The sequence below is a fragment of the Epithele typhae genome, assembly GCF_022376455.1.
Source record: "Epithele typhae strain CBS 203.58 chromosome Unknown BXZ73scaffold_88, whole genome shotgun sequence".
NCBI lineage: Eukaryota > Fungi > Basidiomycota > Agaricomycetes > Polyporales > Epitheliaceae > Epithele > Epithele typhae.
The window spans coordinates 66914-92686 of NW_025954279.1; the positions used below are offsets into that span (position 1 = coordinate 66914).

Consider the following 25773-nt stretch of genomic DNA (forward strand, 5'->3'; position numbering starts at 1 on the left):
CATGGGCACAGCGCGTCCAACGTGGCGCGATCACGTGGAGGATGGACAACAAGCACAAAGAACGCGTCGCGAATAGACGCCCATACCTCCTCCCTTCCTCCTCCTCCTTCTCTCAAATATGCCTCCTAAAGCGCGCTCTGACGCCGAGGAGGCCAGCTTTCTTGATGGCCTTTTATCAGAGTTGGATAGTAACGCGCCTCCTCCGGCTCGTGCCGCGTCGCCGATGCGTCGACGCGTCACCACCGCCTCTGAGCCCACGCCTCGCACGCCGCGACGCGCTCCTCAATCGACACGCGGTGCACCCACACCGCAGGCAACTCAGCGAGCGAAAAATGTGGCTGAAATCGTCGACATGAGCGCACTCGTGGACGGTGCAGAAGACTGGGATTGGGACGACATGAATGACGATTTCATGAGTCCGGTAAAACTTAACAGCCCCGTCAGACCGAAAGTGAGGAAATCCCGCGACTGTTTCTCCTCATCAATCTCTGATGAGCCCTTGACAGCGATCTAGGTATGATGTGGGTCCGGATACATCGAGGGCGCCGGTCGCCACTCGTTGCATCGTCCGCACAGTGCGGGAAACGGCGGGAGGCCGTCCACAAAAAGTCGGTCGTGGCCGGATTCACGCGACTTCAATGGCTAAATGTTCCGTGTGCTAGATCTTGACTGTCGATACCATCCCAGGGAAAGACACGCGCCAAGTAACGCTGCAAGACGACTGGACCCACAGCAATGTCCAAGTCGGTGAGCGCCTTGCTTCCTCACAAGTGACGTGGCTGAATTTCAACCAGGCGACATCGTCAACTTCATCGGCGACTGGACCGAACGCTCGCCGTCTGCCCAGCTCGCAATGACGGTCTCCTTGAAGCACAACTTCTTCATCCACCACCCCGACGTGCTCCTCACCCCGACCGCGCTCTCGAACACGGCCCAGTGCATGCGCAAACCCCTCCTGACCAACATGGTCCGCTCGTCATCGGACGTGACCCCCGCGCTCGTGTGGGGCAACATGCTCCACGAGGTCATGCAGACGTGCCTGAGCGTCGCGCGCTGGGACGATAGCTTCATGAACGCCAAGATCGAGAATGTGTGCCGTGCGGGAATGAGCGAGCTTGTGCGGATCGACATGGACGTGCCTCAGGCGATCAGTGAGGTCACCGTCCGGGCCAGAGGGATCAAGGCCTTCGCGGAGAAGTACATTGCGCCTGAGCCGAAGGTACGTCTTGCTTTCATTGCCGGGGAGGAAGGTCGAACTGACGCGGTCGCCCGCAGCCGAACGCTGTCCTGACGAACACGCGCGCGGGCAAAGACGAGTCGACGCTTCTCGCGATCCCGCAGCTGTACGACATCGAAGAGGACATCTGGTCACCGACGTACGGACTGAAGGGGAAGATTGATGCGTCGGTACAAGCGGTGATTCACGAGGTCGACGACTCCAGCACGCCATTTGCGCGCGCAAACCCACAAGTGAAGAAGACGGCGTCCCCGATGCCTTTTGAGATCAAGACCGGGCGAGCGATGGCGGGGATGGAGCACCGCGCCCAGACCATGCTCTACACCCTGCTTATGGGAGAGCGATACGGCACCGAATCCCCCTCCGGGTTGCTTTACTACACGCAGAGCGAGGAGGTCGTGCGTGTCCCCGCAGCGAGGAACGAGATTAGAGCGTTGCTTGTCGCTCGGAACCAGATGGCAGGGCACATGATGGACCGGCTGCGGGCGCAAAGCACGATCACGATCCATGAAGACGAGGAAGGCGTGGACGTCGTCGAGCATCTCGATTCGTCCCTTCCCCCGACGATCGACGACAACCGTGTCTGTGGAAGATGCTACACATTGGACACTTGCATGCTTTTTCGCAAGGTGCGTTGCCGTGATACCTCGTAGAACGGTTCGTTGATCAAATCCAGGCCGTCGAAGGCGTAGAAGATACAACATCCGACATCAGGGACATCTACCAGCTCAAGACCGGCCACCTCACGCAGACGCAGATCAACTTCTTCAAAAAATGGGAGACTCTCGTCTCCCTCGAGGAACGCGACCTCGTCCGCTTCCGGAAAGAGCTCTGGATGCTTACCGCCCACGAGCGCGAAGATAAGGGCCGCTGCTTCGCCGACATGGTCCTCGACGCCGCCCCGCCCTCCTTCGCGCCCACCAGTGTAAAAGATCCTCGGACCCACCGTTCTACGTACCGCTTCGTGCGGGCCGCTGAAGGGGACCCAGCCCGGTCGCTTCTGAGTGGGCACATGGGCGTGGGTGACGCCGTCGTCGTGTCGGTCGACCCGGGGCTCTTCGCTCTTGCCCGCGGGTTCATCGCCGAGCTCGGGCCCGACAGCATCGTCGTCGGGGTCGACCATGCGCTCGACGAGCAGATGATCAAGGACCGGCTCCGCGGGAAGCGCGTACCCGTGCCGGAGACGGTGGTGTTCCGGATCGACAAGGACGAGATGTTCGGCGGGATGACGCGCATCCGGGACAACCTTGCGCAGCTGTTCTACGCCGGCGCCGACGTGCGGCGGCTGGAACTGCTCGTGGATCTCGCCCCGCCGCGGTTCTTGGATGGAGACCAGGTGGAAGAGATCGAGGCGAGCTACCTGAACGAGGACCAGAAGCTGGCGGTGAAAACGGTCATGCGCGCGTTGGATTATGCGCTCATCTTGGGTATGCCCGGGACGGGGAAGACGACGGTCGTGGCGGAAATCATTAGACGGCTGGTTGCGGAGGGGAAGAGCGTGCTCCTTACATCGTATACTCACTCGGCGGTGGACACCATTTTGATGAAGTTAGACGGCTGCGACGTTTTGCGCTTGGGCAACATGGACAAGGTGAGCTTCACAGTATACGATTCTTTCCTGGAGACTACTTACGTCTTGGCTCCAGATTCACCCAGCGGCACAGAAGTATACTCTCGCTGCTCGTCCCCCTGCGAAGACTATCGAGCAGTTAGAGAATCAACTGATGACGCCTTTGATCGTTGCTACAACATGTCTCTCGATCGAGCAGTAAGTCACGCTAAACGATCATACTATCGCACCTTCTGAACCCAGTTTACTCGTCCAGCCCGTTGTTCTCTCGGCGAACTTTCGACTATTGCATCGTCGATGAAGCGTCTCAGATCACGCTACCTACATGCATTGGACCCTTGCGATACGCGAGCAAGTTCATCCTCGTCGGGGACCATTTCCAGCTTCCTCCGCTTGTAAGCATTGCGCCTGCTCGCCTTGATTCGAGTCTGCTTTGACACTTGAGATAGGTGAAGAACCCTGCTGCGCGCAAAGGTGGTCTCGACGTGTCCCTCTTCCGTCTCCTCTCCGACGCGCACCCCGAGGCCGTTGTCGACCTCACGTACCAGTATCGGATGAACGCGGACATCATGCTGCTCTCAAATCGGCTCATCTACAGCGATCGCCTGAAGTGCGGCTCCTCGACCGTCGCATCCCAGACGCTGAAACTCAGCAACCCCGGGTTCGTCGACTTCTTGCACGCAAAATCAGCCTGCCGCAGGGCCTGTTGGATGCAGAGGTTGATGAACGAGAGGTTCGTGTGTCCACCCGACAGTGCGCCAGGACGTCTACTCATCTGGGACCTCTCTGAACAGCACCACGGCCGTCTTCGTCGACACTGACGCCGTGCCCGCGCGCGACTCGCGCGTCGGGGACCTCATCGAGAACCAAACCGAGGCGAAACTCGTGTACCAGATCACGGAGTGCCTGCTCGGCTGCGGGGTCCGGGAGGAGCAGATCGGCGTGATCTCGCTCTACCGGCAGCAGCTCAAGCAGCTCGCGCACCTGCTGCGCGAGCGGAAGGGCATTGAGATCCTCACCGCGGACCGCAGCCAGGGGCGCGACAAGGACTGCGTCATCATGTCGCTCGTGCGCTCGAACGACGACGGCCTGGTGCGTTCTTTCCTTTTTGGCCTTTCGGAGGAGCGATGGATGGCTGACGGGGGCGGCAGGTTGGGGAGCTGGTCAAGGACTGGCGGAGGATGAACGTCTCGTTCACGCGTTCGCGCTCGAAGCTCGTCGTCGTCGGCTCGCGGAAGACGCTCCAGGCGGAGCCGCTGTTCAGCAGGTTCTTCGAGCTGATGGAGGGCCAGGACTGGATTCTGGCGCTCCCTCCGGACGCGCACCTAATGCATGACTTCAACGACATCGAGGGTACGCCGAAGAAGAGGACGGCGGCAGACATGCTGCATGAGGATAGCGCGCCATCGCAGGAGAGAGCCGGCAGCGCGAAGAAGAGTAAGAGCGGGGAGGGCATCTTGAAGGGCCGCCCTCTCCTTAGAGACGTTGTGAATGACTTGAAGTCGCCGCACATAGAACTCATAGAGATTGATTGACGTGAATCCTGGATTCGACGGCTGTACATATACCTACTTTACGCTTGTATACCTAATCCCTAGGACCGGCTTTTGAATACACAAAACGTCCATTGTAGTTCCTACTTCGTAGCTTTTATTCGGGACAACTCCATGCAGCTCTCTGTTCCTTTGGATATCCGCGTGCACACGTCTACGTTTCCGTCGTTGCTCTGCGCATCGGGACGGCACGCGAGGTAAGCTGAGGAGATCAGAAGTGATGTCGAGGGAGAATACGCATCGTCGCACGTCGCGATTCCATGACAGGTGTGGCAAGGGTCCCGGTTGACGACGACGTCGAAAAGACGGTCAGAGTTGGTGAGATGGCGGGACAACATCCTTAATGATTGTATTTGCAGCTTGGAGCCTGTCTGTATGTAAACCCGTTTCACTCGGCTTGTACAACACTGAGCTACACAACCAGCCCTGTCCCCAACCTCCTCATCTCAATCAAGCATGACTGCTCATTGAGCACCACCAGAGCCTTCTGGCTCTCTTTTGTCTTCCCCTCCGTCTGTGATGAGCCTGCGGTCAACATAGGGCATCATGCAACAGCTCAAACCCACGCACCTTGTCTACGGGCTTTCCCGAGAAACCCCCGAGGGCGCGGAATGGCAACGGCGCCTTGAGCTTCGGCTGCCACACGATCCCAACGCGGTCCCCTCCAACGGCGTCGTAGAACACCAACGCGGCGGCGTCGTACGCGTGCTTCCGAGGCAGTCAGCCCCGCGCAGTCGCACCGACGGAGCCAGGATCCACTCACCGTCAGCGCATCGCAGTACATCGCAATTGGGTCGAAGCCCGGCATGGGCCCGCCCCCGCCCCCGTCGTTGCGGGAGGGGGCATTTGCGTACTTCCCCCGCGGCGCCCACACGGTCGTGTCCGCGTCGACATTCTGGTAGTACCGCGGCGCAACGGTGCGGTCGAGCTCGATCACGGCATCATAGTGCGCCGTCGGGTGTCGGAACAGGTCCTGCGCGGCACGATAAGCGTCAGACCGCGAGCAGCAAGCCACAACCCACCTTCACCGTGCCCTCTCCCGCCTCGAGCGCGCGCAACGAGTCCCACGACGCCCTCGCCAGCGCCGTCACCCGCCGTGCGACGACCGCGCTCGGCCCGCGCGCCGTCCATGCGTGTCCATCCGGGTCAAAGCTCGTCGACAGCGCCCACGCCGCGAGCTTCCCTGCGACCTTCGCGCCCGCCGGCGCTGCTTCGCCCTCGCCGTAGTCCAGCGCGACCGAGAGTCCTTGTGTCCAGTCCCAGTCTTTGAGAAACGCGAGCACGGCTGCGAACCCGCGCTCTTTCGACGCCGGAACACCCGGCACGGACGCGCCCTCCCCCGCTGGCATCCCGTGGCGCAGGAAGACGTGCGCACAGAGGAGCTCGACCGCCTCCTCCGCGACGTGCGCGCGGAGCAGCCAGTGCGCCGCGAACCAGCGCTTCGTCAGCCGCACCGTGCCCGAGAACGCGGAGAGCTGGTGCGCGAGCGCGGCGACCGCGCGGTGGTGCCGCGGCGCGTGCACGAACCGGCGGAGGTACGTCGAGCGCGCGGCGAGGGCCGCCTGGACTTCGTGCGCGGTCTCTGTGTGGCGGCGCAGCGCCTTTGGGACGTGCGGCTGGTCGTTGATGACGCGCGAGAGGAGCGTCTCCTCGCGGTCGTGCCAGATGTGCGCGCGGAACGCCCATCCGTCGGGGGTGATGATGTCGAGCGCGGCTTGGTCTTCTATTGGGCGCACATTTGGTGAGTCCTGCACGGCGACAGCCGCGTGGATGCCCTTCACTGAGGCGGCAAGCGAGGCGGCGAGGCGTTCGAAGAAGGCGAGTTTGATCTTCTGGATCGCCTGCAGATCGTCAGGCCACCGGCCGGACTTTTCGAACTCGAGCACAAAGTCCATCGTAGGCAGGTAGGACGCCGCCGGGGGGAGGCCTTCGCGTGCCTTCAGCGGAATGGCGACAGGGACGAAGACCTCGGTGTGCCGAAGGGCCGCGCAGATCGGGCTTGCGTTCAGGACTGACAGCGGAAGCTCTTCGTCGAGTGCCTTGATGCTCTTTACCAGCCCGTCGAATGCGGCGAGCGCAGCTTTGAACCCAGTCGACACCCCGCCGCGAGCATCGTACAAAGACTTGATAGACTCGGGTGCCTTCACAAGTCCGTCGAACTCGGCCTGCCACGTCCGTATGCACTCGGACGAGATCCCAAAGTGCCGCTTCAAGATATGAACGGCGATCAAGGTGGGGATGTGCGCGCGCTCGTCTGCATTCTTGACCTCCCAGACGACGCTTTCCACGATTCTGCCGTCCTTGAAGCGCCGCAGCTCGGCCTTCTCTCCCCACAATTCCCGGAACGCCTTCGCCACCGCAGTCTCCTGCTCCTCCGCCGACGGTCCGTGGTCCACCAGGCGGAAGGCGTGTTCCGGGTCGAGGATGAGACCGACGTGGATGACCGACGGGCTGACTGGCAGGGCCTGAGTCAACGGTCGCTCCGCCGACGTCGGGTGCAGGACGGCAACGGCCTTCGCTCGGTCGCCCAGAGCACGACGGAGAGTCGACATCATAGACGCCATGAGCGCGTTGTAGACCGAGCCGTGATCTGCAACGAGATGTGCAGAGGGTTGGCGCATTTCCGCAGATGACATGTCCAGCCTGAAATAGTCGTTAGAGTGTCCCGAGGTTAAATGTGACTCGGACGTACTGGAGAACGATGTCAAATCTACTGAATGCATCCCGGTGGTCTTTCAGGAAGACGGCATCAAACGGATCGTTGACTTGGTTCAAGACGGCGAGAGTCGTTTCGGCGTCGTTTTTCAGCTAGACGAGTCGTGTAAGCGCAATGTTGCACACTCCCGACTTCCGAAACTCACCATGTCCAGAGAAGAAAGCGGCACCCCGGCCAACAAGTTAACGGAAGACGTCGAGTCGACAAAGGTCGCGTCATGGCTGCTATATGCATCTGGAGGGAACTAGTGCGCGACATGAGCACGGACAAGAGCTCGCCTGCCAGCGCTACTCACCCGATGGCCATCCTTGGACTTCACAAACACGGGGTCGTTGGCGAAGTTATGCCTAGCTATTTTCAATCAGTTAGACGGTGTCTCCCATGAAGGACTTGGACACATACCAAGGAAATCTAACGACGCCTTGAACAGCTGATATGAGCTCAGACCCTTCCCGAGAGGCTTTCGCTTCGAGCTGGCTTTCACCATCCCAGGTCGCGGCTCTTCGCCACGCACGAGCATCGCCAGCAGCGACGCCCACCACATCCCTCGTTTCTCGAATCCTCGTACGCACATCCTCTTGCCAGGCCCGTAACCGCGCTGGTTCGCCCATATTCGAAGGAGTGTCAACGCGTCGCCAAACCCGGGAACGTCTTGTTTGAGGGAGTGGATGGAGAGAAGATGGGCCTTGGGAGTGGTCATGAGCATGAAAGCGGTGTTATAGATCGGCGTGGGCTCCTCGCTGGACGACTCGTCGTGAGATCCGGTGCGGACGTTGGAACGCGCGGGTGATAATCGCTGCAGTGGGATGGGAGAGTCCGCGAGGAACGGCTCGATGCAGATCTGCACGTTGAGTTTGTCGAACTCCTTGCCGGCTACCACAGGTCAGGCCAGGTATGCACCATGAACAAGAACGAAGCGTACTGGGGCGTAACAGAAGACCCGTACAGCGGGGATCGCCGGATGGCGAGTGGTAGAACTGGTCGCAGGGGAGGTCCTTGGCATTTGCGATGGCCGACGCGATGACCGCCAGGTAGAACGCGCGTTTCTGAAACACGCGGCCGTTCAAGTAGTCCTTTTCTTGGAACAAGCTCTGTATATACGTTAGTGGGCGGATTTTGGACAGAGCTGGAGGCACTCACGGAAGGCATGGAGACGGCGACATCGACTTGGTGAGGGATGGAGTCAATGGCCTTGACTGCTGTCTTGGTTGCCCAGCTTCCGGCGAGGATGATCTCGGCTGGTGGCTCGAATGCTACCTTCCAGTTCGTATCTTCTGACGGCGCCGGGCGAACGTACGGGACGGCCACGGCACGGTCGGCGAAGGAGCGAGCAGCATGGAGGGGGTGCTGAGGGGGGTGGGAAGGGATAGCAGCGAGGAGCTTGTGGAGGGCGAGGAGAAAGGATTCCAGTGCAGATGCGGACTGGTACTTTGGGGTGACTCTTGGGAGGAGGGCGTCGATCTGTTGGCGACGTCGGTGCGGGGGCGGAGAAACATGAGAGGAGCACACGGACCTGGAGTTTGAACGACGAGGAGCAGTAGAGCTCTGTGGCGTCCTTGATATTCCTCAGCTCCTCTCCCGTCGGTGGGCGGACGGCATGGTGGGAATGGGACGAGTCTTGCGGACGATTCGGCTCGGGGGACGAGGAGCGCGAGGGTGAGTCGGAGCGTTCCGAGCCTGAATGCTCAGAGACGTCCTCTTTTTGTGGGCTGCGGTGAACACGCTGTGAAGATAGTCGCTGTGAGGCAAGGTGGGATGAACGAGACCGGACGGGACGCACTTTGGCAGGGAGAAGAGGGTGCAGAGGACGCTTGCGCTTTAGATCGTGGGCCATTTGAATAAGAACAGAGCCCGGTTTAGAGGGATGTATGCCTACGGGAAGAGCAAGAACGTCGTTTAGAGGAGAGTGTGCATATAAGAGGAGGATGTATGCTCGTAGGAGGGATGTGGAGGAGCAGGCGAAGCGGGTGGGCGGACCGGAGGAGAAAATGTCGAGAGACGCCGAAGCGATCCGCACGCTCGGCGCTACTGGCTCCCGCAAACTGTCCCTCCTCCCTCCCCACCATGGATGCCCTCATCGCCAAGGCGGACGCGATCCGCCCTCTCTCCAAAAAGCGCAAGGCCGGCGCACCTGCCGCGCGCCCAAACCCCAAAGCCGGGCCCTCCACCACGAAGAAGCCCGAGGACGACGCAACAGCGGTCTCGGTCTCCGCGCATGCCCTCCTGCCGCGCTCCCTGCGCCCTTCGTCGCCCCCGCCAGACGAGGCGAAAAAGTACGGGCATATCCAAAACAAGCGCCTTCGCACCCAGCTCTCGCGCCAGTCCGCGCAGAATGCCCGCAATAGGCGGCTTGCCAAGGACACAGACCTGCTCCTCATGGAGGACGCCGGCGCGCTGCAGGTTGAGACGGAGATCGAGAAGACATGGAGGGTGGGCCAGAGCGATATCGAGAAGGTCGCGGGGGAGCAGGCCTCGCGCGGGCGGCAGGAGTGGAAGTTGGACGGGGGGCCGTACTGCACGAGGTATACACGGAACGGAAGGTGCGTTCAGACCCTCCTGTGTCGTCCTCAGCAAAGCCTTCATCTGCGGAAAAGGCACATCGCGCTTGTGGGCAAGAAGGGTCATGTCGCCACCTTCGATTGGCAAGCGGGCACCCTCCATACAGAGCTTCAGCTCCGGGAAACATGCCGCGATATCACGTTAGTAGCCTCCTTTTCTTCATCTGAGCGTGGAGTGACCTATCTGCCAGTTTCCTTCAGGACCACTCGCACTTTGCGGTAGCCCAGAAGCAGTATGTCTTTATCTACGACCGCGACGGCGTAGAGCTCCACAAACTCAAGTCCCACATCGAGCCCACTCGGCTCGAGTTCCTACCTTATCACTGGTTGCTGGCCAGTGTGGTACGTACTTCCATCGCTAGGGTCACCTTCTCTCGCTGAACGGCGTACAGGGAAATGCCGGGTATCTGAAGTACCAAGACACCTCCACCGGCCAGCTGGTCGTCGAGCACCGCACAAAACTCGGGGCCTGCCACACCATGTGCCAGAACCCGCACAACGCGGTCATCCACCTCGGCCACCAGAACGGCACCGTCACCCTCTGGACACCGAACCTCCCCCACCCCGCCGTCCGGCTCCTCGCGCACCTCGGACCCGTTGCGAGCGTGTCCGTTGACCCGAGCTCGGGCGGGCGGTACATGGCGAGCGCGGGCCAGGACGGCACTGTCAAGGTCTGGGACTGCAGGAGCTGGAAGGGCGCGGTGCGCACGTGGAACCCGCGCGGAGGGTCCGCGATTCTGGAATGGAGCCAAAGGGGTGCGCTGGGCGTTGCGACTGGAGGCAGCGTGAACGTACGTCCCCCGGAGATCGCCCAGGGCAACTCGCAACTGACGCGCGCGCGCAGGTCTACATGAAGCCGGCCATCCAGAACCCCTTCCCCGGTGTCGTCGCACCCCCGCTGTACCTGACCCACCCCGTCCCGCACCGCCCGCTCACCTCCGTCCGCTTCTGCCCCTTCCAGGACGTCCTCACGATCGGCCACCAGGCCGGCGTGTCCGGCATCCTCGTCCCCGGCGTCGGCGAGCCCAACTTTGACAGCTCCGAGGCGGACCCGTTCGAGAACAAGAAGGCGCGGCGCGAGCGCGAGGTCAAGGGCCTCCTCGACAAGGTGCGTTTCGGCTCCTCCTAGCATGAAAGAATCCAAACTACCGTCCACTATGCTAACCCCGCTGCAGATCCAGCCGGACGCGATCGCGCTCGACCCGGACTTCGTCGGCAGCCTCGCGCCGCCGCCGAAGCTCAGCACCGCCGTCGACGGTGCGCACGACGTCCCCTTCGCGCGGCTCCCGCGGCACGAGCGGCTGCGCGTCATGGGCAAGGCCGACGAGACGGAGGAGGCCGACGGCGGCGCGGACGACGGCGACAACGAGGACGGCGACGGAGAGGGCAAGGCGCGGCCGCTGACGAAGGCGGAGAAGGAGAAGCGGAAGATGCGGGGGAAGAACAAGAGCCTGAAGCGGTACCTCCGCAAGCAACGGAAGAACGTGATCGACCCGCGGGCGGTGCGTCGTGCGGTGCTCTGTGGCTTTCGCTGGATCTTGACTGACGGGTGCGGCAGGTCGCGGTGCGGACGAGGCTCGAGCGGGAGAGGGCGGAGAGGCGGAAGGCGAGGGCGGTCGAGAAGGGCGAGGAGGAGCCGCGGAAGCCGTCTGCGCTGGACCGCTTCAAGCGGCCAAGTTAGGTCTGCGTCGAGGATGGGAGCCATGGCGAGGGGTGAGCAGCGCCTCAGGCCTTGTCACCGTGCTTTTTTTCGGCGTGCTTGTTGGTTCATGATGGACAAGGCAAAGGAACACGATCCGGGCCCCTCTACATATTGGGCAGCCGACCTCCATCGCAGTACTGGGCTGCGAGTCTGTTCGAACTCGTTCCGGCTCCTGTCGTCGACGGTTAGACAGTACGGGCACTGATAGCTAGTACTGACCCCTGCTTGACGCGGAGCCCATCGTTTTGACTTCGGGGCGGATGACGACGATTATATCGAGTACGATAGCTCGGACTAGTGGAGTGGGACGGAGTAGTAGGATGGTCCCCTTATCCAAGGCTGTTGCCTGTAGGCTCGGCTCAACGCCTGAAATGGACTCGCGGCGACCGTACGATGCATTGAGCACCTTGACAACGACAGTAACCGTGTTGTATGGATGCATATATGAGCTAGTCTACCACGATAGACGATGTGCACTACAGCTACAGAGTGCGGCCACTGGCCAGACGACACTCATACGTGGTCCAAACCCAACGCTTGGCTTACAACGATACAACCCCGACACCTTTGCCAGCAGCCGTGTCCCCAACCCCCGTCACACCAGCCAAAGGAGCAGTGCGCCAATTGTACAGGTAGAAGTTAAGGAGAACATCACCTTGTCCGAACTACAGTGCGTATGTCAGCCACTTCTATCCGGCTCTCGGGTAGCCAGCGCAAAGACGCACCTTCATGTCCCTCAAGAACGACACATTGTCCATGAGCGTCAGACCGTTGAAGACATCGAAGTGGGCCTGCTCCGCGACGGTGAGGGCGTCGCCGATGAGGTCCTCCAGGCGCTGCTTCAGCCGGCCGGCCGCCTCCGCGCCGGGCTCGAATGCGGTCGCGGTCGCGTAGTAGTAGAGGTACGCGGTGTTGAGGACATTGTGATTGGGGTGCCGGATGACGGTCGAGGGCAGGGAGTAGAAGGACCAGAAGTCGGTGATCCGCTTCGTCTTCGGGTCTTCGACGACGTACGTCCACACGACCTGGCCCGAGCGCGGGGTCTTCCACGCGTCGGGGCCGCGCGGGCCCGCGCCGCGCCCGCCGAGGAAGCGGTGGCGGACCTCGTCGTGGGACATGACGAGGACCATGTCGAAGCGCTGCATGTAGCGGGCGTAGAGATCGGCGACCTGCGGGACGTCGTCGTCCGCCATCTCGCGCAGACCGTGATCGAGCAGGCGCGGGCGGTCGGGGACTTTGTGTACGCGGATCATGCGCGCCATGGTCATGTCAGAGGGCACGTCGGTGAAGTCGACGTCGACGAGCTTGGGGATGTTCAGGCAGCGGTGGAAGTACCTATGTGGGGGTGTCAACTTTGAGTGCAGCATTGAAGATATGCCGATACACACCGACAGCTGGATACTGGCGTCGGCAGGAGGACAGCCGCGGTGTACAGCGCCTGGGACACTCCTTGAAGCTGGCATTGCCGAGTAACCTCCTTGATGAGCACGGGTGCCAACCGCTTAGATCGCTGCGACTTGTGAACACACAAAAAGTTGACTTCACATGCATCGAATTGGCTGCGGACGATGTTTGATGAAACGAAGAAGTATAGTGGCGGATGATGGACGCACTTTTCACGCACACGCATCCTAATGGGCACCGCAGAAATGAATGCGACTAGCTTCTTGCTCCAGTTTGCACGGACACTCACATGCCAGTCTTTGTGGAAGCCCGGCGGCATGAGAGCCCTGAAGAACCAAGTTATGTCAAGAGCGCAGAACTCTCATCGACCACATACCAAGAGAGAAATTCTACAGAATATTGGAAGCGGAACAACCCACTATCATCCTCTACATAATTTGCGGAGAGAAACTCGTGCAACTCTCTCAGCTAGAAGTCCGATCATAATCGGCTTGAATACACACCCACATATATTCTAGATTTTTACCTGTGCAGGGTCTGTGATGTCAATGTTGGACCACATGAATTCCTCGGGTAGAGGAGATGGGTCTTGCCGAACCTCTTGCCGAGGCTTGGAAGGTTCAATGTACCCATCTACTTCCGGGGGCTGCTCGCCTGATGCGGCATAGTTGATGACCTCGGAGAAATATATAGTAGAGACTGGCGTACCTGGGTGTGGCACCGGCTGCGTATCCCAGAACTACAGGGTCGCGAGCGTTCAATGACCGATATAGCTATGAGAGCGAAGTAGCAACAGACCTTGTGCCCCCAAGTCACGTTCTCGTGTTTCCCGCCTTGCAGCAGCTCCTTTTGTGGGACCGACTGGGTGGCCCAGAACTAGAGCATCTCGAGCGTTCAATCACTGCTATAGCGATGAGAGCGAAGGAGCAACAGACCTTGTGCCCCCCAGTCTCCTTCTTGTTCTTCCCTCCAATGTCTGACTTGCCTTGCAGCAGCTCCTTCAACTTCTTCTCCGCAGTAGACAGAGATGGTGCTTGGAGGTTGGACGACCCCGCGATGTTGTCGGGCTCAACCTGGTCCTCCGAGCCAGCTTCATCCTCGTCGGAGTCGTCTGGGTGAGTGTCATCCTCGTCGGAGTCGTCCGGGTGAGTGCCATCCTGGATCGGCTCGGCCAGGTCACTGACGTCTTTCTCCCTCACCTTCTGTTGAGAAGTGGAACGACTTGACATCGCTCAGAGGGTAGTGGTGTGGACGGTGGACGATGGCAAGTGTGGAGGGACTTTACAGCAGTTGCAAAAGGGATGAGAAACGAGAAAGAGAGTATGTGCTCATTGGGCGGCCAAAGAAGTTCCGGCCCAATCATCCGACGTATCTTCCGACACATCTCACGGGGGGCACGGGCCAGGGCACAATCGGCGGGCCTCTTTCGAGGTTTTGTGCAGCTGGCTTTGTGCAGGCTTTGCGCGGGCTCTGGCTCGCCCATCTGCCGGCGTGTGTCACCAGTATGTCAAGCACGTGATGCCGCGCAGCTATGCAGATCTGCCCACGCTGTACCGTTTTTAATGACACCAACCAGCAGTCATTCAAGGCTTTTGTCAGTTCCAATATCCAAATCGTTCGAGCCATATATACAATGCTAACCAGCCACTGAGTCCTGAATACTTATGCGCGGCCCGAGCATCCTCCGCTGCCGGCTCCTCTAGCTCTGCCTCGGCTGCACCGTCGGGCGCGCAAGCGTCGCGAGCAGCGCATCGTTCCTCTTCACGTCCTCCGTCGCGCCCACCGTGGCCAAGTACGGTTCCAGCTCATCCACCCGCTTGTGCACACCGCGCGGGCACCACCGTGAGCAGCGCGAGCAGCGCATCCGTCCACGCGTTCCCATCGAGCCGCGGCCCGTGGCCCAGCACGGAAAGCGGCCCACGGTGGTGCACGTCGAGCGTGCGCGCGAGCGAGAAATCGCCGCGCGCAGACGCGCCGCCCACGGGGGCGCGACGGCGGGCGAGGGCTGCGCGGCATCACGTGCTTGACATGCTGCACACACACCTGCAGATGGGCGAGAGCCCGCGCAAAACCTGCACAAAACCTCGAAAGAGGCTCAGACGAAGGACGCTATGACACGAGATTATGCGGCGACAGTGTAAAGTTGGGGATACGGGGCTAACTGTTGGGAATTTTCTCATTATGATTCTCAAGGCTCACGTACTGCTGGCTCACTGAAGCCTACCGCGTCGAGAGATAGCTCAGGATAGCCGTCTCACTCAAAGCGTGGTTTCTAGCGATGTGATCCCGGTCCATTAACCACAGCATATACAACGACTAGGGACCGACTGGTAGGATAACTTTCGTCACTCGTTAAGCGTTTGTAACGTAACTTGTCCACTGGCTCCTGGCCGCGGCCTCCGTTCCACACCCCACACCCCGCACGCCCAGTCGTACGGGGCCTCTAGTTTGTGCGCCGCGTGGGGCGGCTCAGTCGACGGAGCTGCAGCAGGCGTCAACAGGCGAAGACAGACGACAGAGCAAAGGGGACGCACAGGATCTCGCGGTCGGGGTGGACATGGATCGAGGCGTGGTTCGGGACGCCGAGGATACGGGGCGTCGCGTTCAGGTTCTTATACAGGGTGAGCTGGAAGACCGAGAAACTGCCCTGGCTGCACGGACCGTCAGGAAACGCGCGGACGACTAGACCACAAGGAGTGCACGCACCGGGAGATGATAGTCGCGGACGCAAGGAAGTAGACCCAAATACGGTACCAGCGCTCGCCGTAGGTCTCAATAACCTTGTCCTTGTTGCTGACCCAGTTCTTGTACCAGCGCCAGAGGGTGGCCGAGTAGTGCACGCCGAGGACGTCGATGTTCTTGACCTCGAAGCCTGCGGCCTCGACCTGGTTGACGACCCAGCCGAGGGACGCAGAGGCGTCAGCACCGGGGAAGATGTACTTGTTCATGAAGAGGCCCCAGATCAGGTCCTCGTACTGCCATGAGGGGCGGATACCGGCGACCTGGAACACGAACACGCCGTCGTCCTCGAGGAGGTCGTACATCTGGCGGAGGAAGGCGCCGTAGCGGCGGATACCAACGTGCTCGGCCATCTCGAGAGACACGATCTTGGAGTACGCGGCGCGGCCGCCGGGGATGTCACGGTAGTCAAGGCAGAGGACGCGGGCGCGGGAGGGGTCGCCGCCATTGGCCGCGATGCGAGCGTTTCCGAACTTGGTCTGGTTCTTGCCGAGGGTGATGCCGGTGACCTCACAGCCGTAGTTCTTGTGGGCAAAGGCACAGAGAGTACCCCAACCGCAGCCGACGTCGAGTAGGCGGTCCTCGGGTTTGAGGTTGAGCTGATAGGCGAGCCCCGGGGCCACGATGTAAGGACACGTGTGATGGGCAAGCAGGGGTTAGGAGAGCGCACCTTTTCGCAGACGATGGTAAGCTTGTTGTCCTGGAGCTGCTCGAGGGTTTCTTCGCGGGTGATGTCGAGCACGACGCCAGAGGTGTAGATCATGCGGGGACCAAGGAACCTGGAAGATGATGGTGGGCGTCAAAACCGCGTAACGGATGCGAGGCGAATTTGATGTACGAACCATTCATAGAAGTCATCACCGCCTGGGTAAAGGATGAGAGAGGTCAGATACGCGAGAAGACGCGAAAAGACGCGTGACATACGGTCGTAGTGGTCGCGAACCTGCTCCTCGTCTTGGCTCTTGGAGTGCATGATGACCTCGGGGAGCATCTGGGTGAAGAGGTATTTGAAGAGCTCGGGGGTCATGACCATCTTGGCCCAGTCGTGGCGCGCCTCCATGATCTCAAGAACATCACCTGGGGTGATACGTGGCAGAAGGGGAGAGTAAGGACGGGTAAGACAAGGGGAGAGGAAAGAGCGGACAGACCGTTGAAGTCGATCTTGTCGTCGAAGAAGGCGTCGTGGAAGATCTGCATGGGAATCTTCTCCTTGCCAAAGTACTTTGCCCTGAGCTCGGGGTCCTTGATGGTGATGTACTCCTCGATGCTGCGCCCGGGGAGCTGAACCTTCTGGTTCTTACGGGGGCCGTAGATACTCATGAGCATCCAGTAGGAGACGGTGATGGGGAGGCCGAGGAGAAGGACGAGGAAGACGTAGGTCTTGAAGCCGCCGTAGGAGACGACGGGGAGGGTGCGCTTGACGATCCATGGGACGCCGAGGACGAGGGCAGCGAGGTGGGCATTGGAGAAGTAGCCATTGCCCTCTGCGAGACCAATGAGGGGGGCGTTTTTTATGGCGGGGACATTGGTGACGGAGACGGAATAGGACGACATGCTGTCGTGCCCGTCGGTGCTGGCGGTGGAGGGAGAGCGCAGACCAGACAAGAGGCAGTCGTGGCACTCGAGACTGCTAAAAGCTGGCGCTGTCGTGTGGCTCTGTTTGGCAGCCCCGTGCACGTGATGTCCACGACACCGTCCTGCCGCCCAGCTGCGCCTGCTCTCCGCTTCGCCGTCGGGCGCATCTCTCCTCTTCTTCCTCGCTCTCGCCCACCTGCCGCCTCTCGCTCCCTTGCCCCCGCTCCTCCGATGTCGTACTACACCAACAACAGCAGCCCACCCCCGCTGCAGCACCCGGTCCCCACCCACCCCGCATACATCCCGGAACCACCAACAACACCCATGTCGCCCCAGGGCTATCAGCGCTACGCCAGCTCGCCCCCAGAGCCCACCTACGCACCGCCCATCCAAAATACTGGCTCTCATCATCTCTCGCCGCCCTACGGAGCCGCCCCGAGCGGAGCGTACCAGCCCCCGCACCAGCCCCATCCTCACAACCCGGCGGCACCAATCAACTTCACCTCCTGGGGCTTTGACAACGCGACCGCCGCGTTTGGTGTCCAGCTCGGCCAGAGCGCCGTCGCTGCCGGCCAGGACTATGTCCAGAAGAATGTGCGCACCTCACCCTTCCCTCGCGCCCGCAGCCGCTGACCATAATTGTCTCCAGCTGGGAGGCTTCATCCCGATCTCGATGCTCAAGCATCACTTCAACGTCTCGAACTCGTATGTCATCAAGAAGCTCCAGATTCTCCTCTTTCCCTGGAGACACCGCCCGTGGTCTCGTCGCGTCCGCCGGCTCGAGAACGGCCAGTCGGAGTGGTCCCCGCCTCGAGAAGACATCAACTCCCCCGACCTCTACATCCCTCGTGAGTCTCCCCAGCCCTCGTGTTCATCTCTGCCTCCAACGCCTCAATGCAGTCATGGCCCTCGTCACCTACATTCTCCTCGCTGCCCTCTACTCTGGCCTCAACTCCCGCTTTCACCCCGAGATTCTCGGAATCACCGCCTCGAAAGCGCTCGCCGTCGTCCTCCTCGACTTCTGTTTCGTTAAGGCTGGCTGCTATATCCTCAACATCCCTGTGTGTATTCACATTCTTTCGTGAGCCTATACTTACCATTTCCGCAGGGCGGGCTTTCAAGTCAGGTCCTCGATCTCCTCGCCTACGGCGGCTACAAGTTCGTCGGGTGCGTGGTCTCCCTCCATCTCCAGTGCACACACTGACGTGTTATCCGCAGCGTCATCATCACCCTCGTCGGCGCGCTGCTCGGCCTCGGCAGCAGCGTCTACCTCCTCGTCTTCCTCTACACCTTCTTCTCCACCGCCTTCTTCCTCGTACGTACCCCGCCGTCCCCGACTGGCCCGGCTCTGCTCACCCTCGCCCGCAGCTCCGCTCCCTGCGCTCCATGGTCCTTCCCGATGCCTCTGCAACCGCCGCGGCAGTCAACCCCTCACAGCGCTCGAGACGAATCACGTTCCTCTTTCTCGTTGCCGTTTCCCAGGTGCTGTACATGGGCGTCCTCGTCCGCGTCTGAGCGCGCGTGTAGCTATCCCCGCGCAATATAATGCAGTAAATACTCAAACTGAAGCTCGGGCGCGGGCTCTGCGCCCAGGTTCTGTCCATCATGAACCGTATCTACTGTAGTTTCCACTTGGTGACCTCTTTGCCTATACGAACGTGCAGCTCGTCGGCCTCAAAGGTGCCCACCCCTGGTTTGACCAGCTCACCACAGAACTCTCTCTGAAGCTGCGGGACGAGCGATGGCGGGAAGGAGGGGATGGTGACGAAGTCGCAGTTCTGAGCATCGACGTCCTCCGAGCACTGGCCATCTCCTGGCGGCGAGGAGCCGTCGAGGAGCGCCCACGCGATGGACGCGTGGAACCGTGGCTTTTCGTAGAACTCGTGCTGTCTGAGCGACTGCAGTGTAGGCTTCAGTCCGTCCGAGAGGCCGCGAAGCTGGCTCGCGAATCAGATTTGCTTCGCCTGCGTGAGGGGCGCACGGACGGACTCACCTCGTCGTGCCCGGCGCCGAGCTCGAGGGCGAGAAAGGTCCGTGTCCGCTCGTCGTTCGTCAGCTCGGAGACGGCGGCGAATGACGCCGGGAAACTGCCAGTGGGTGGGTTCGGGTGAGCGGAGCGGGGAACGCGGGACGACTCGTACCTCGCTCTCGTCCGGGCGAGGGCGTGCACCGCGCGCTTGAACTCGTCGCGCTGGTGCGCGCGGAGGTACGTAGGCCGTGTGAGGGAGATGTGCAGTTCTATTGTGTTGTCGGGGGGCTCGGGACCCGCGGACGACGGGGGCGAGAGGTCGGCATCGGTGAGCCCGATGGGGTGGAGGGAAGGCACGAGCTGCTTGGCGGACGAGTATATTCGGACGAGCAGCTTAAAGAGCTTTGAGCGGCGGTTGACGACGAGCGGGACGTAGACGTGGGCTGCCCACTGGCCCTCGACGTGGGCAGCGGTGCGTTTACGCCCTTGGTGCAAGGCGGGGTTGTCTACAGGCACCTGGGGTAGCAGGGCTGCTGAAAGAGCAGGAAGCTTCCTCTGCGGAAATGAGTGCAAGAGCACAAACCGTACGGAGGCAGATTCACCTTGGCTTTTTTGTTGGCGGTGGGCTGCTGCCTTTCGCTGGTGGCGGTTGTGTCGTGGGCTCATCTTGCTCGGAGTCAGAGCTAGCGTAGTCGACCAGACTCACGGTCCTCTTCATGACTGCGCAGGGCGTCGCCGTCTCGACGGACGCGAGTCGGAAGAGAACGTGCGTCGTCGTGTGTCGGTTGAATGTTTGAGCGCCGACTCATTGGCAGTACGCAGCAGCCGAAGTCCTCTTGGCAGACACTCTCCGATCCTCAACGGACGCCCCCCAGGACAGACTGCAACTGCAAAGTACTTCCCGCGACTTGCGGCCTCTGTCTCGCCCAAGCTGCGCGCTGCCCAGGATGACGTGCGCAGCGAAAGGCAGCCGCCGACCGCACCCATTGTGCACCTACTCTCGACCCGTCCAGCACTCCGCAGGGGCCGACGCCCTCTCTGGCCTTCATTGCCCTCGACGGACAGTGCCCCATCTGCACGAATACAAGTACCGCGCACGGCGGCCCGTCCTAGTCTGCTCTCCGCCCGTATATCATCTCCGACAACACCAGTGCCGGTATGTCTTCCCACCACACCACACCTTTCTGCTCTTCCACTCACACAGTCATCCTTTCCAGCTTCAGCTCCTGCTCCGATGCGCGATCCCTCCACTCACCTCTATGGCTATGTTCCTACCGAGTGGATTTGCATCCTCTTCGTCGTCCTCTTTTCTCTCTCCACATGTCTGTCTCTCTCTTTTCCTCAACCAGCCCTTCTGACTCCCTCTGCAGTGGTCCACCTCTGCCAGGCCGTTCACTCCCGGCTTTGGTGGCTGCTCCCTACCACCGTCCTCTGCGGAATCACTGAGATCATCGGATGGAGCGGCCGTCTCTGGTCCAGCAAGAACCCCACAAACCTCAACCCTTTCCTCATGCAGTCCGTACATATCCCCTCCCCATCCCACACCCCCGATTCCGACTACCTTTCGCCCTCCTTTTAGAATCAGTACGACCATCATCGCACCCACCATGCTTATCGCTGCAAGCTTTATTGTCCTTGGTCAGATCATTAGACGTCTCGGACAACAGTACAGCCGTCTCAGTGCTTGGTGGTGTCCGTCCCCGAGCTCATCTCCGCAGTCCGTCCGCTGACACCCTTTCGCTCTCTGACAGACACCATCATCTTCATCTCCTGCGACATAATCGCCCTCGTCATACAGGCCGTCGGCGGCGCCAAAGCCTCCATCGCCGCCCAGAACGGCGACAACCCCAGCTCCGTAAGCCCACCCGTCGCTGGATCCCCGCCACGACCCTCATCCCACCACCCAGGGCGGAAATGTCATGCTCGGTGGCATCGCGTTCCAGCTCGGTGCGTACCCGTCCTCGCTGACGCGAGCCCGACGAGCCCGCGCCCATTTTTCCCATGTCCTGACTAAACCTGATCCCCCTCAGCTGCGGTCTGCGTCTACCTCGCGTTCGCCTCTGAGTTCCTCGTCCGCTACTTCCGCGACCGCCCCGTGCGCGCCGTCTCTGCGATGGAGACGAAGCGGCCCGCGCTCGCGGCGGCGGTCCGTCTGATGCTGCTCGCGCTCGCGCTCGACGGCGTGCTCATCCTCATCCGGTCCATCTACCGCACGATCGTACGTCCCCGCTGCGCCGGCCGCGTCCGGGCACTTTCTCACTGACTGCGCGCAGGAACTGTCGGACGGGTGGACCGGACGCATCATCACCACCCAGGTCTACTTCAGTGAGCCCCAGTCCCGGTCCTAGCCCCCCTTGCCTGGCGCTGACTGCCCGGCTTCACGTCCAGACGCCCTCGACGGCGGTGCGATACTCCTGGCACTGTTCACGCTCAACGTCTTCCACCCGGGCCGGCTGCTAGGCAAGGCGCACACATGGGCCGGGCGGGAGAAGTGCGCGGCGCCGAGCGCGAGCTCCCAGGTGACTGCGGTTTGAGTGCGGACGGAGGGAGGTCTTTTCGCTCGCGCGCTGTTTCGGTTTCGAGCATTGGGTTAAAGATGGCTAGACCGGACGCACGACAAGGCTATTGTACTGACATTCCAGATCAATAGATATCGCCATCTGTCTGTCTGATTGTAACTCGCCGGTGGTGCTTGATTTAATTTATTACAGGAGGCAAGACACCGGCGCAATCACCAAATGGCCCTATGCCTGACCACAGACTCCCTTCCATCCCCCCGCTCCGGCCCAGCCCGGGAAGGCGGGTCCGCTTACGCGTGCCTGGTCTTCCGATGGGGTGGGTAAGACCTGAGATCCGCCGCAGCGTCAGCAATAAGGCGAGGAAGCGGACGGACGGCTGCGGCTGGCTGCGGGGGAAGAAGGCGAGTGGGCGTCGTTCGTGTTGAACTGGCAGACGCCGCCGAGAACACCGACAGCGGAGCGTCCATTGGAAGATCTACCGGAGCATGGGAGGGGGAGACGCCTGATGACGAGGCTTATGGCAAGAACGCCGTCGAGAACGGGGTCATTCGTGCCGCTCGTGGCGATGGAGGCGACGGGGAGGGGAATGAGACCGAGGATGTGCCCAAACGCCCTGGGCGGCGGCGTGAATGGCGTCGGGTCGTCCGCCGTGCCCTTGGAGATCGCTGCGCGCAATGGTCAGCGTTGGACGACGAACATTGAGAGACTCACGACGTCCAGGAATATGCAGGCAGCATCTGCCGCACCTCTTGGGCGACGGGTGAGGAAGACATGGCGGTGAGGAGGACATGCTGGAGGCGGCCCCGGCCCGAGTACCTGGGTAGCGAGACAGTCTCCCCGTTCGCGGACTCGCGCGCGGCCTCGCGAGTCGTGCGTGAAAGGAAGGAGCGGATCCAGCAAGCCATACTCACAACGCCTGCACGCTCTGTGTGGCGACCCGCACCCCGGTCCGGCATCCAGCCCACGCACCCTCCAGTCAAAGCCGCAGCGAAATGAAGCCTCTCGCGAGATGAGTTACAGATGATGAGTTACCCCGCCGCCTCCGCACGGCCCGTATGCACCAAACGTACGCACCACGAGCACTCGAGCCCGCCCCCGCTAGTCCTCGTCCTCGATCACGATCACCTCCCCCGGCGCACCTGTCCGTGCCCGTCGCGTCGCCCGCGCAGGCCCGCCCCCGCCATCGTCGTTGGAAAGGTCGATGTCGACCTCGCCGTCGGCCACCGCCGCCCGTTTCCGCTTCGTCCCTGCCGTCGCCGTCGCCGCCACAGCCGCAGCCGCCCTCGTTCTCCGCGGGGCCGCGCCCTCCTCGTCGTCCGAGATGACGAGCACGGACGCACCTGCGCCGGCGGGCCGCGCCGACGTCCGCTGCGCGGGAGCCGGGGCGGCCCTGCCCTTGCCCTTGCCCTTACCCTTGTCCTTGTCGTCGGACGCCTTGGGCCGGGCGTAGAGTTCCGTCCACCGGCGCGCCTCGCGGTCGTGCTGCACGCGGTTCCGGACGTACTCGGTTGCGATCGAGGGTACTGCGCGGGGTGGGGTTCGGGTCAGCTTGGCGCTTGGGCCGTGTGGGCGTATGGCGCGCACCTAGTGGGTCATCTGGAGCGTGAGGGGTGAGGACGTGTAGATGCGCAAATAGAGGACGGGGAGGCACGCACTGGGGTTCGGGTCGGTGAGGAGGGAGGAGAGGGAGAGGATGACCTTGAAGAGCGAGAGTGCGGGGGACCAGTTGTGCTTGAGGATGTCGATGCAGATGCTGCCGCGCTCGTTGATGTTCATGTGGTATATGCTGCTGGAATCAGCCGGGGAGCCAATGCGGGGAGCGTTTTTCCAACGTACCGTGTGCGGAAGACCATACGGGGTGCCGAGAATCTACGCGCACACTCTCGGTGAGCACACGACCACGGGGAAGGGGGAGAGGCGCACGGGTAGTCGTGTCCGAGGATGATCTCCACATGAAATATGCCGCCCTCGTACACGGAGCCGTCGGGGCCTGGGATGGTTGCGGTCCAGTGGAAGAGGTCGTCGTCGGTGGGGGCGAGCTGGATGGGACCGAGGTCCTCTTTCTTGAGGTCGGCAATCTCGCGGTGTATGCGCTTCAGGGTGGTCTATGACCGTAAATGAGCATCTAAACGTCCCTAAAAAGCGTCGCACTCACTGCTGTCGGATTTGGAGGAGGCATGGTGGCGTGGAGGAGGTGGGGAGGTGCCTGACGAACGGTGAAGGCCCAGTCCGAACCACGCGGAGGAGGAGGGCGAGCACACGTGACCGGAACGTGGCGTTACCCCGCACATTCTCTCAGTCTGACTCCGCCCGCTTGCTTTCCTCTCCCCACCATGTCCTGCTGAGCACCGCGCCCGCCAGAATACCCCCAGACCGGAATCCTGTATTCCCCCAGCCTCCAGCACACGCCCCGGTCGACACACAATGATCACTCGAATATCGTTTTAAGCCCCAACGTTCGCGAATCAACACCCATTAAATAGCACACCACCATGTTCGGTGAGCACGAATCAGAGAGCCCCCGCGTCCCCAGCCCATGGGACCCCTTCCTTCCCTCCCCGCCCACCGTCAGCCCTTCGCCTCCCTTCGCAAGTCCCGCCTTGCACAACGGCATCCCCAAGCTCGTCCCAGAGGTCGAGGAGGTGCGTACCCACCCCCTCTCCAGCTGTGACTCACCTTGACGCATCGCCACAGGGCAACATTGAGTACAAGCTGAAACTAACGAACATCTCCAACGGCCGCTTCGCGCGCCTCGTCACCCAGCTCAAATGGCGCCTGCTCGAGGGCGGCGGCCAGGCCTACTACGAGCTCGGCGTCGCCGACTCGGGAGCGCTCATCGGCCTCACCCGCGCCGACCTCGAAGAGTCGCTCGGGACGCTCGAGATGATGGCCGGCGAGATCGGCGCATCGGTCATCGTCGTGAAAGAGATCGAAGTCCCGCCCACCGTCGCTGCGCTCGCGGATCTCGAGAGCGGGTATACGGACCCAGACACGGGCGAGTGGACGCGGAAGATGCGCCGGCGCGGCGCCCCCTCGGGCGAGCTCTCCACCTCTGTGACTTCGACCTCGACGACCACTCTGACGGACGGGGAGACGGACGGGGAATCGTCGGCGCCCGAGTTCGCGGACCTGGACGACCTCTCGGAGCTCTCGAGCTCGCTGCAGACCCCCGGGGACGGGACCCCTGCGCTCGTTACGCCCGCGGCGATCGCGCACCGGCACCTGCGCTCGGACCCGGCGTGGCCGACGGCGCAGTGCTCGCCGTCGATCACGCCGCTCGACGACGACCTCGCGCTGTTCTCGATGGAGCCCGAGCCGGCGTTCCGCGAGGACGCGGTGGACGCGGCGCTCGCGGGGGCCCTGGCGGACGACGAGCTGGAGGTAGTCGGGGCGGCGTGGGGCACGCAGCGGGCGTCGTTCGCGGGCGTCGAGATCGCGGCGGTGTTCAAGCCACGGCCTGTGCGGCAGCGGGCGCGGGAGGGGACGGCGCTGGGCGCGACGGCGGGCCGGCACGGGAAGCGGCACAACAAGAACAAGGAAAAGAAGGTGCACCCGTGGCAGCAGCAGCAGGCTCCGCCGTCGTCGCCGGGTGAACACGCGGAGGAAAGCGGGGAGAGCAAGGAGGAGAAGGCGGCCCTGCGGCGGCTCGCGCGGGACCGGAAGCGGGAGGAGAGGAGGGCGGCGCTGGTCGCGATGGCGGAGCACGAGCGAGGGGGTGAGAACGAGGCCGGGGCGGGAGTGGGAGCGGACGGGGGGCTGGGAACGGGGACTCAGGGCGCGGGAGTGCCGGGAGGGGTGGGGGAGGTCGTCGTCGTGGACGTGGTGAACGCGGGGGAGGGCGAGCGGGAGGGCCGGCTGATTGTCGAGGCTCTGGTGGTCCGCAAGCTGTCGATTGAGGAGGCGACGCTGGACTTTGGACGGCTTATGGTGATCTAAACAGTCTGTAAATACGACATACAAACACTAGTGTGACTCTTGTTATCGCGCGAGCGTGCCTGACCGAGATCGGGGATCGCACCTCGGTCGATCGTTCGTCGCGCACCGTCCACGGTCCCCGCGCGCGAGAGCTCCCCACCGTCCTCACCGTTTCCTTGCGCGCCCACGCAACCACTGCGCGCGGCGAGGACAGCGAGCGACGCGCGCACGGCGAGGGGCTGGAAGACGAGCGCTCACCCCCGGACCTTGGCCCGCCGGCGTTATCTCGCACGTGGCCTCTTTCTCTCCTCCTCCC

At 61.8% G+C, this 25773-nt stretch overlaps 10 protein-coding genes across 10 annotated transcripts; 5 read left to right on the top strand and 5 right to left on the bottom strand.

Annotated features, from left to right (window-relative positions):
• Window positions 1-118: 118 nt before the first annotated feature.
• BXZ73DRAFT_92836 (Dna2-domain-containing protein) lies at window positions 119-4342 on the top strand (the record flags this gene model as incomplete). Its single annotated transcript, XM_048026495.1, has 10 exons — window positions 119-451; window positions 507-608; window positions 663-747; window positions 795-1219; window positions 1276-1866; window positions 1914-2828; window positions 2884-2976; window positions 3257-3540; window positions 3602-3899; window positions 3959-4342. The coding sequence occupies 10 exons, from the start codon at window positions 119-121 to the stop codon at window positions 4340-4342; spliced, it is 3510 nt and encodes a 1169-aa protein (XP_047872505.1).
• Window positions 4343-4772: 430 nt separating this feature from the next.
• On the bottom strand, window positions 4773-8910 carry BXZ73DRAFT_106671 (Nrap protein; the record flags this gene model as incomplete). The annotated part of the gene is made up of 12 exons (XM_048016689.1): window positions 4773-4874; window positions 4931-5068; window positions 5124-5333; window positions 5383-7003; window positions 7053-7168; window positions 7222-7320; window positions 7372-7427; window positions 7479-7949; window positions 8023-8167; window positions 8217-8537; window positions 8590-8799; window positions 8857-8910. 12 exons carry the CDS (start codon window positions 8908-8910, stop codon window positions 4773-4775), a joined length of 3543 nt encoding a protein of 1180 aa, XP_047872506.1.
• A 230-nt stretch (window positions 8911-9140) lies between these two features.
• Window positions 9141-11315, top strand: BXZ73DRAFT_106672 (BING4CT-domain-containing protein; the record flags this gene model as incomplete). The annotated part of the gene is made up of 7 exons (XM_048016690.1): window positions 9141-9616; window positions 9671-9775; window positions 9826-9976; window positions 10027-10425; window positions 10479-10742; window positions 10810-11136; window positions 11193-11315. The coding sequence occupies 7 exons, from the start codon at window positions 9141-9143 to the stop codon at window positions 11313-11315; spliced, it is 1845 nt and encodes a 614-aa protein (XP_047872507.1).
• A 563-nt stretch (window positions 11316-11878) lies between these two features.
• BXZ73DRAFT_55111 (N-myristoyl transferase) lies at window positions 11879-13969 on the bottom strand (the record flags this gene model as incomplete). Its single annotated transcript, XM_048021279.1, has 8 exons — window positions 11879-12001; window positions 12062-12671; window positions 12725-12895; window positions 12950-13066; window positions 13117-13208; window positions 13267-13394; window positions 13449-13479; window positions 13676-13969. 8 exons carry the CDS (start codon window positions 13967-13969, stop codon window positions 11879-11881), a joined length of 1566 nt encoding a protein of 521 aa, XP_047872508.1.
• A 1240-nt stretch (window positions 13970-15209) lies between these two features.
• BXZ73DRAFT_106674 (sphingolipid C9-methyltransferase) lies at window positions 15210-17033 on the bottom strand (the record flags this gene model as incomplete). The annotated part of the gene is made up of 7 exons (XM_048016691.1): window positions 15210-15222; window positions 15275-15391; window positions 15447-16078; window positions 16150-16258; window positions 16322-16343; window positions 16404-16556; window positions 16628-17033. The coding sequence occupies 7 exons, from the start codon at window positions 17031-17033 to the stop codon at window positions 15210-15212; spliced, it is 1452 nt and encodes a 483-aa protein (XP_047872509.1).
• Window positions 17034-17285: 252 nt separating this feature from the next.
• On the top strand, window positions 17286-18569 carry BXZ73DRAFT_81719 (YIF1-domain-containing protein; the record flags this gene model as incomplete). The annotated part of the gene is made up of 6 exons (XM_048023553.1): window positions 17286-17648; window positions 17704-17902; window positions 17955-18115; window positions 18163-18221; window positions 18273-18369; window positions 18423-18569. 6 exons carry the CDS (start codon window positions 17286-17288, stop codon window positions 18567-18569), a joined length of 1026 nt encoding a protein of 341 aa, XP_047872510.1.
• A 101-nt stretch (window positions 18570-18670) lies between these two features.
• On the bottom strand, window positions 18671-19741 carry BXZ73DRAFT_55098 (U6 snRNA phosphodiesterase Usb1; the record flags this gene model as incomplete). Its single annotated transcript, XM_048021276.1, has 4 exons — window positions 18671-18991; window positions 19048-19141; window positions 19196-19576; window positions 19626-19741. The coding sequence occupies 4 exons, from the start codon at window positions 19739-19741 to the stop codon at window positions 18671-18673; spliced, it is 912 nt and encodes a 303-aa protein (XP_047872511.1).
• Window positions 19742-20257: 516 nt separating this feature from the next.
• Window positions 20258-21557, top strand: BXZ73DRAFT_55121 (RTA1-domain-containing protein; the record flags this gene model as incomplete). The annotated part of the gene is made up of 8 exons (XM_048021282.1): window positions 20258-20345; window positions 20394-20538; window positions 20603-20715; window positions 20775-20878; window positions 20931-20970; window positions 21054-21241; window positions 21297-21348; window positions 21412-21557. The coding sequence occupies 8 exons, from the start codon at window positions 20258-20260 to the stop codon at window positions 21555-21557; spliced, it is 876 nt and encodes a 291-aa protein (XP_047872512.1).
• A 1083-nt stretch (window positions 21558-22640) lies between these two features.
• Window positions 22641-23721, bottom strand: BXZ73DRAFT_92844 (ubiquitin-conjugating enzyme/RWD-like protein; the record flags this gene model as incomplete). Its single annotated transcript, XM_048026496.1, has 5 exons — window positions 22641-23065; window positions 23198-23328; window positions 23379-23411; window positions 23466-23647; window positions 23698-23721. 5 exons carry the CDS (start codon window positions 23719-23721, stop codon window positions 22641-22643), a joined length of 795 nt encoding a protein of 264 aa, XP_047872513.1.
• A 313-nt stretch (window positions 23722-24034) lies between these two features.
• Window positions 24035-25478, top strand: BXZ73DRAFT_55093 (uncharacterized protein; the record flags this gene model as incomplete). The annotated part of the gene is made up of 2 exons (XM_048021275.1): window positions 24035-24184; window positions 24237-25478. 2 exons carry the CDS (start codon window positions 24035-24037, stop codon window positions 25476-25478), a joined length of 1392 nt encoding a protein of 463 aa, XP_047872514.1.
• Window positions 25479-25773: the final 295 nt, after the last annotated feature.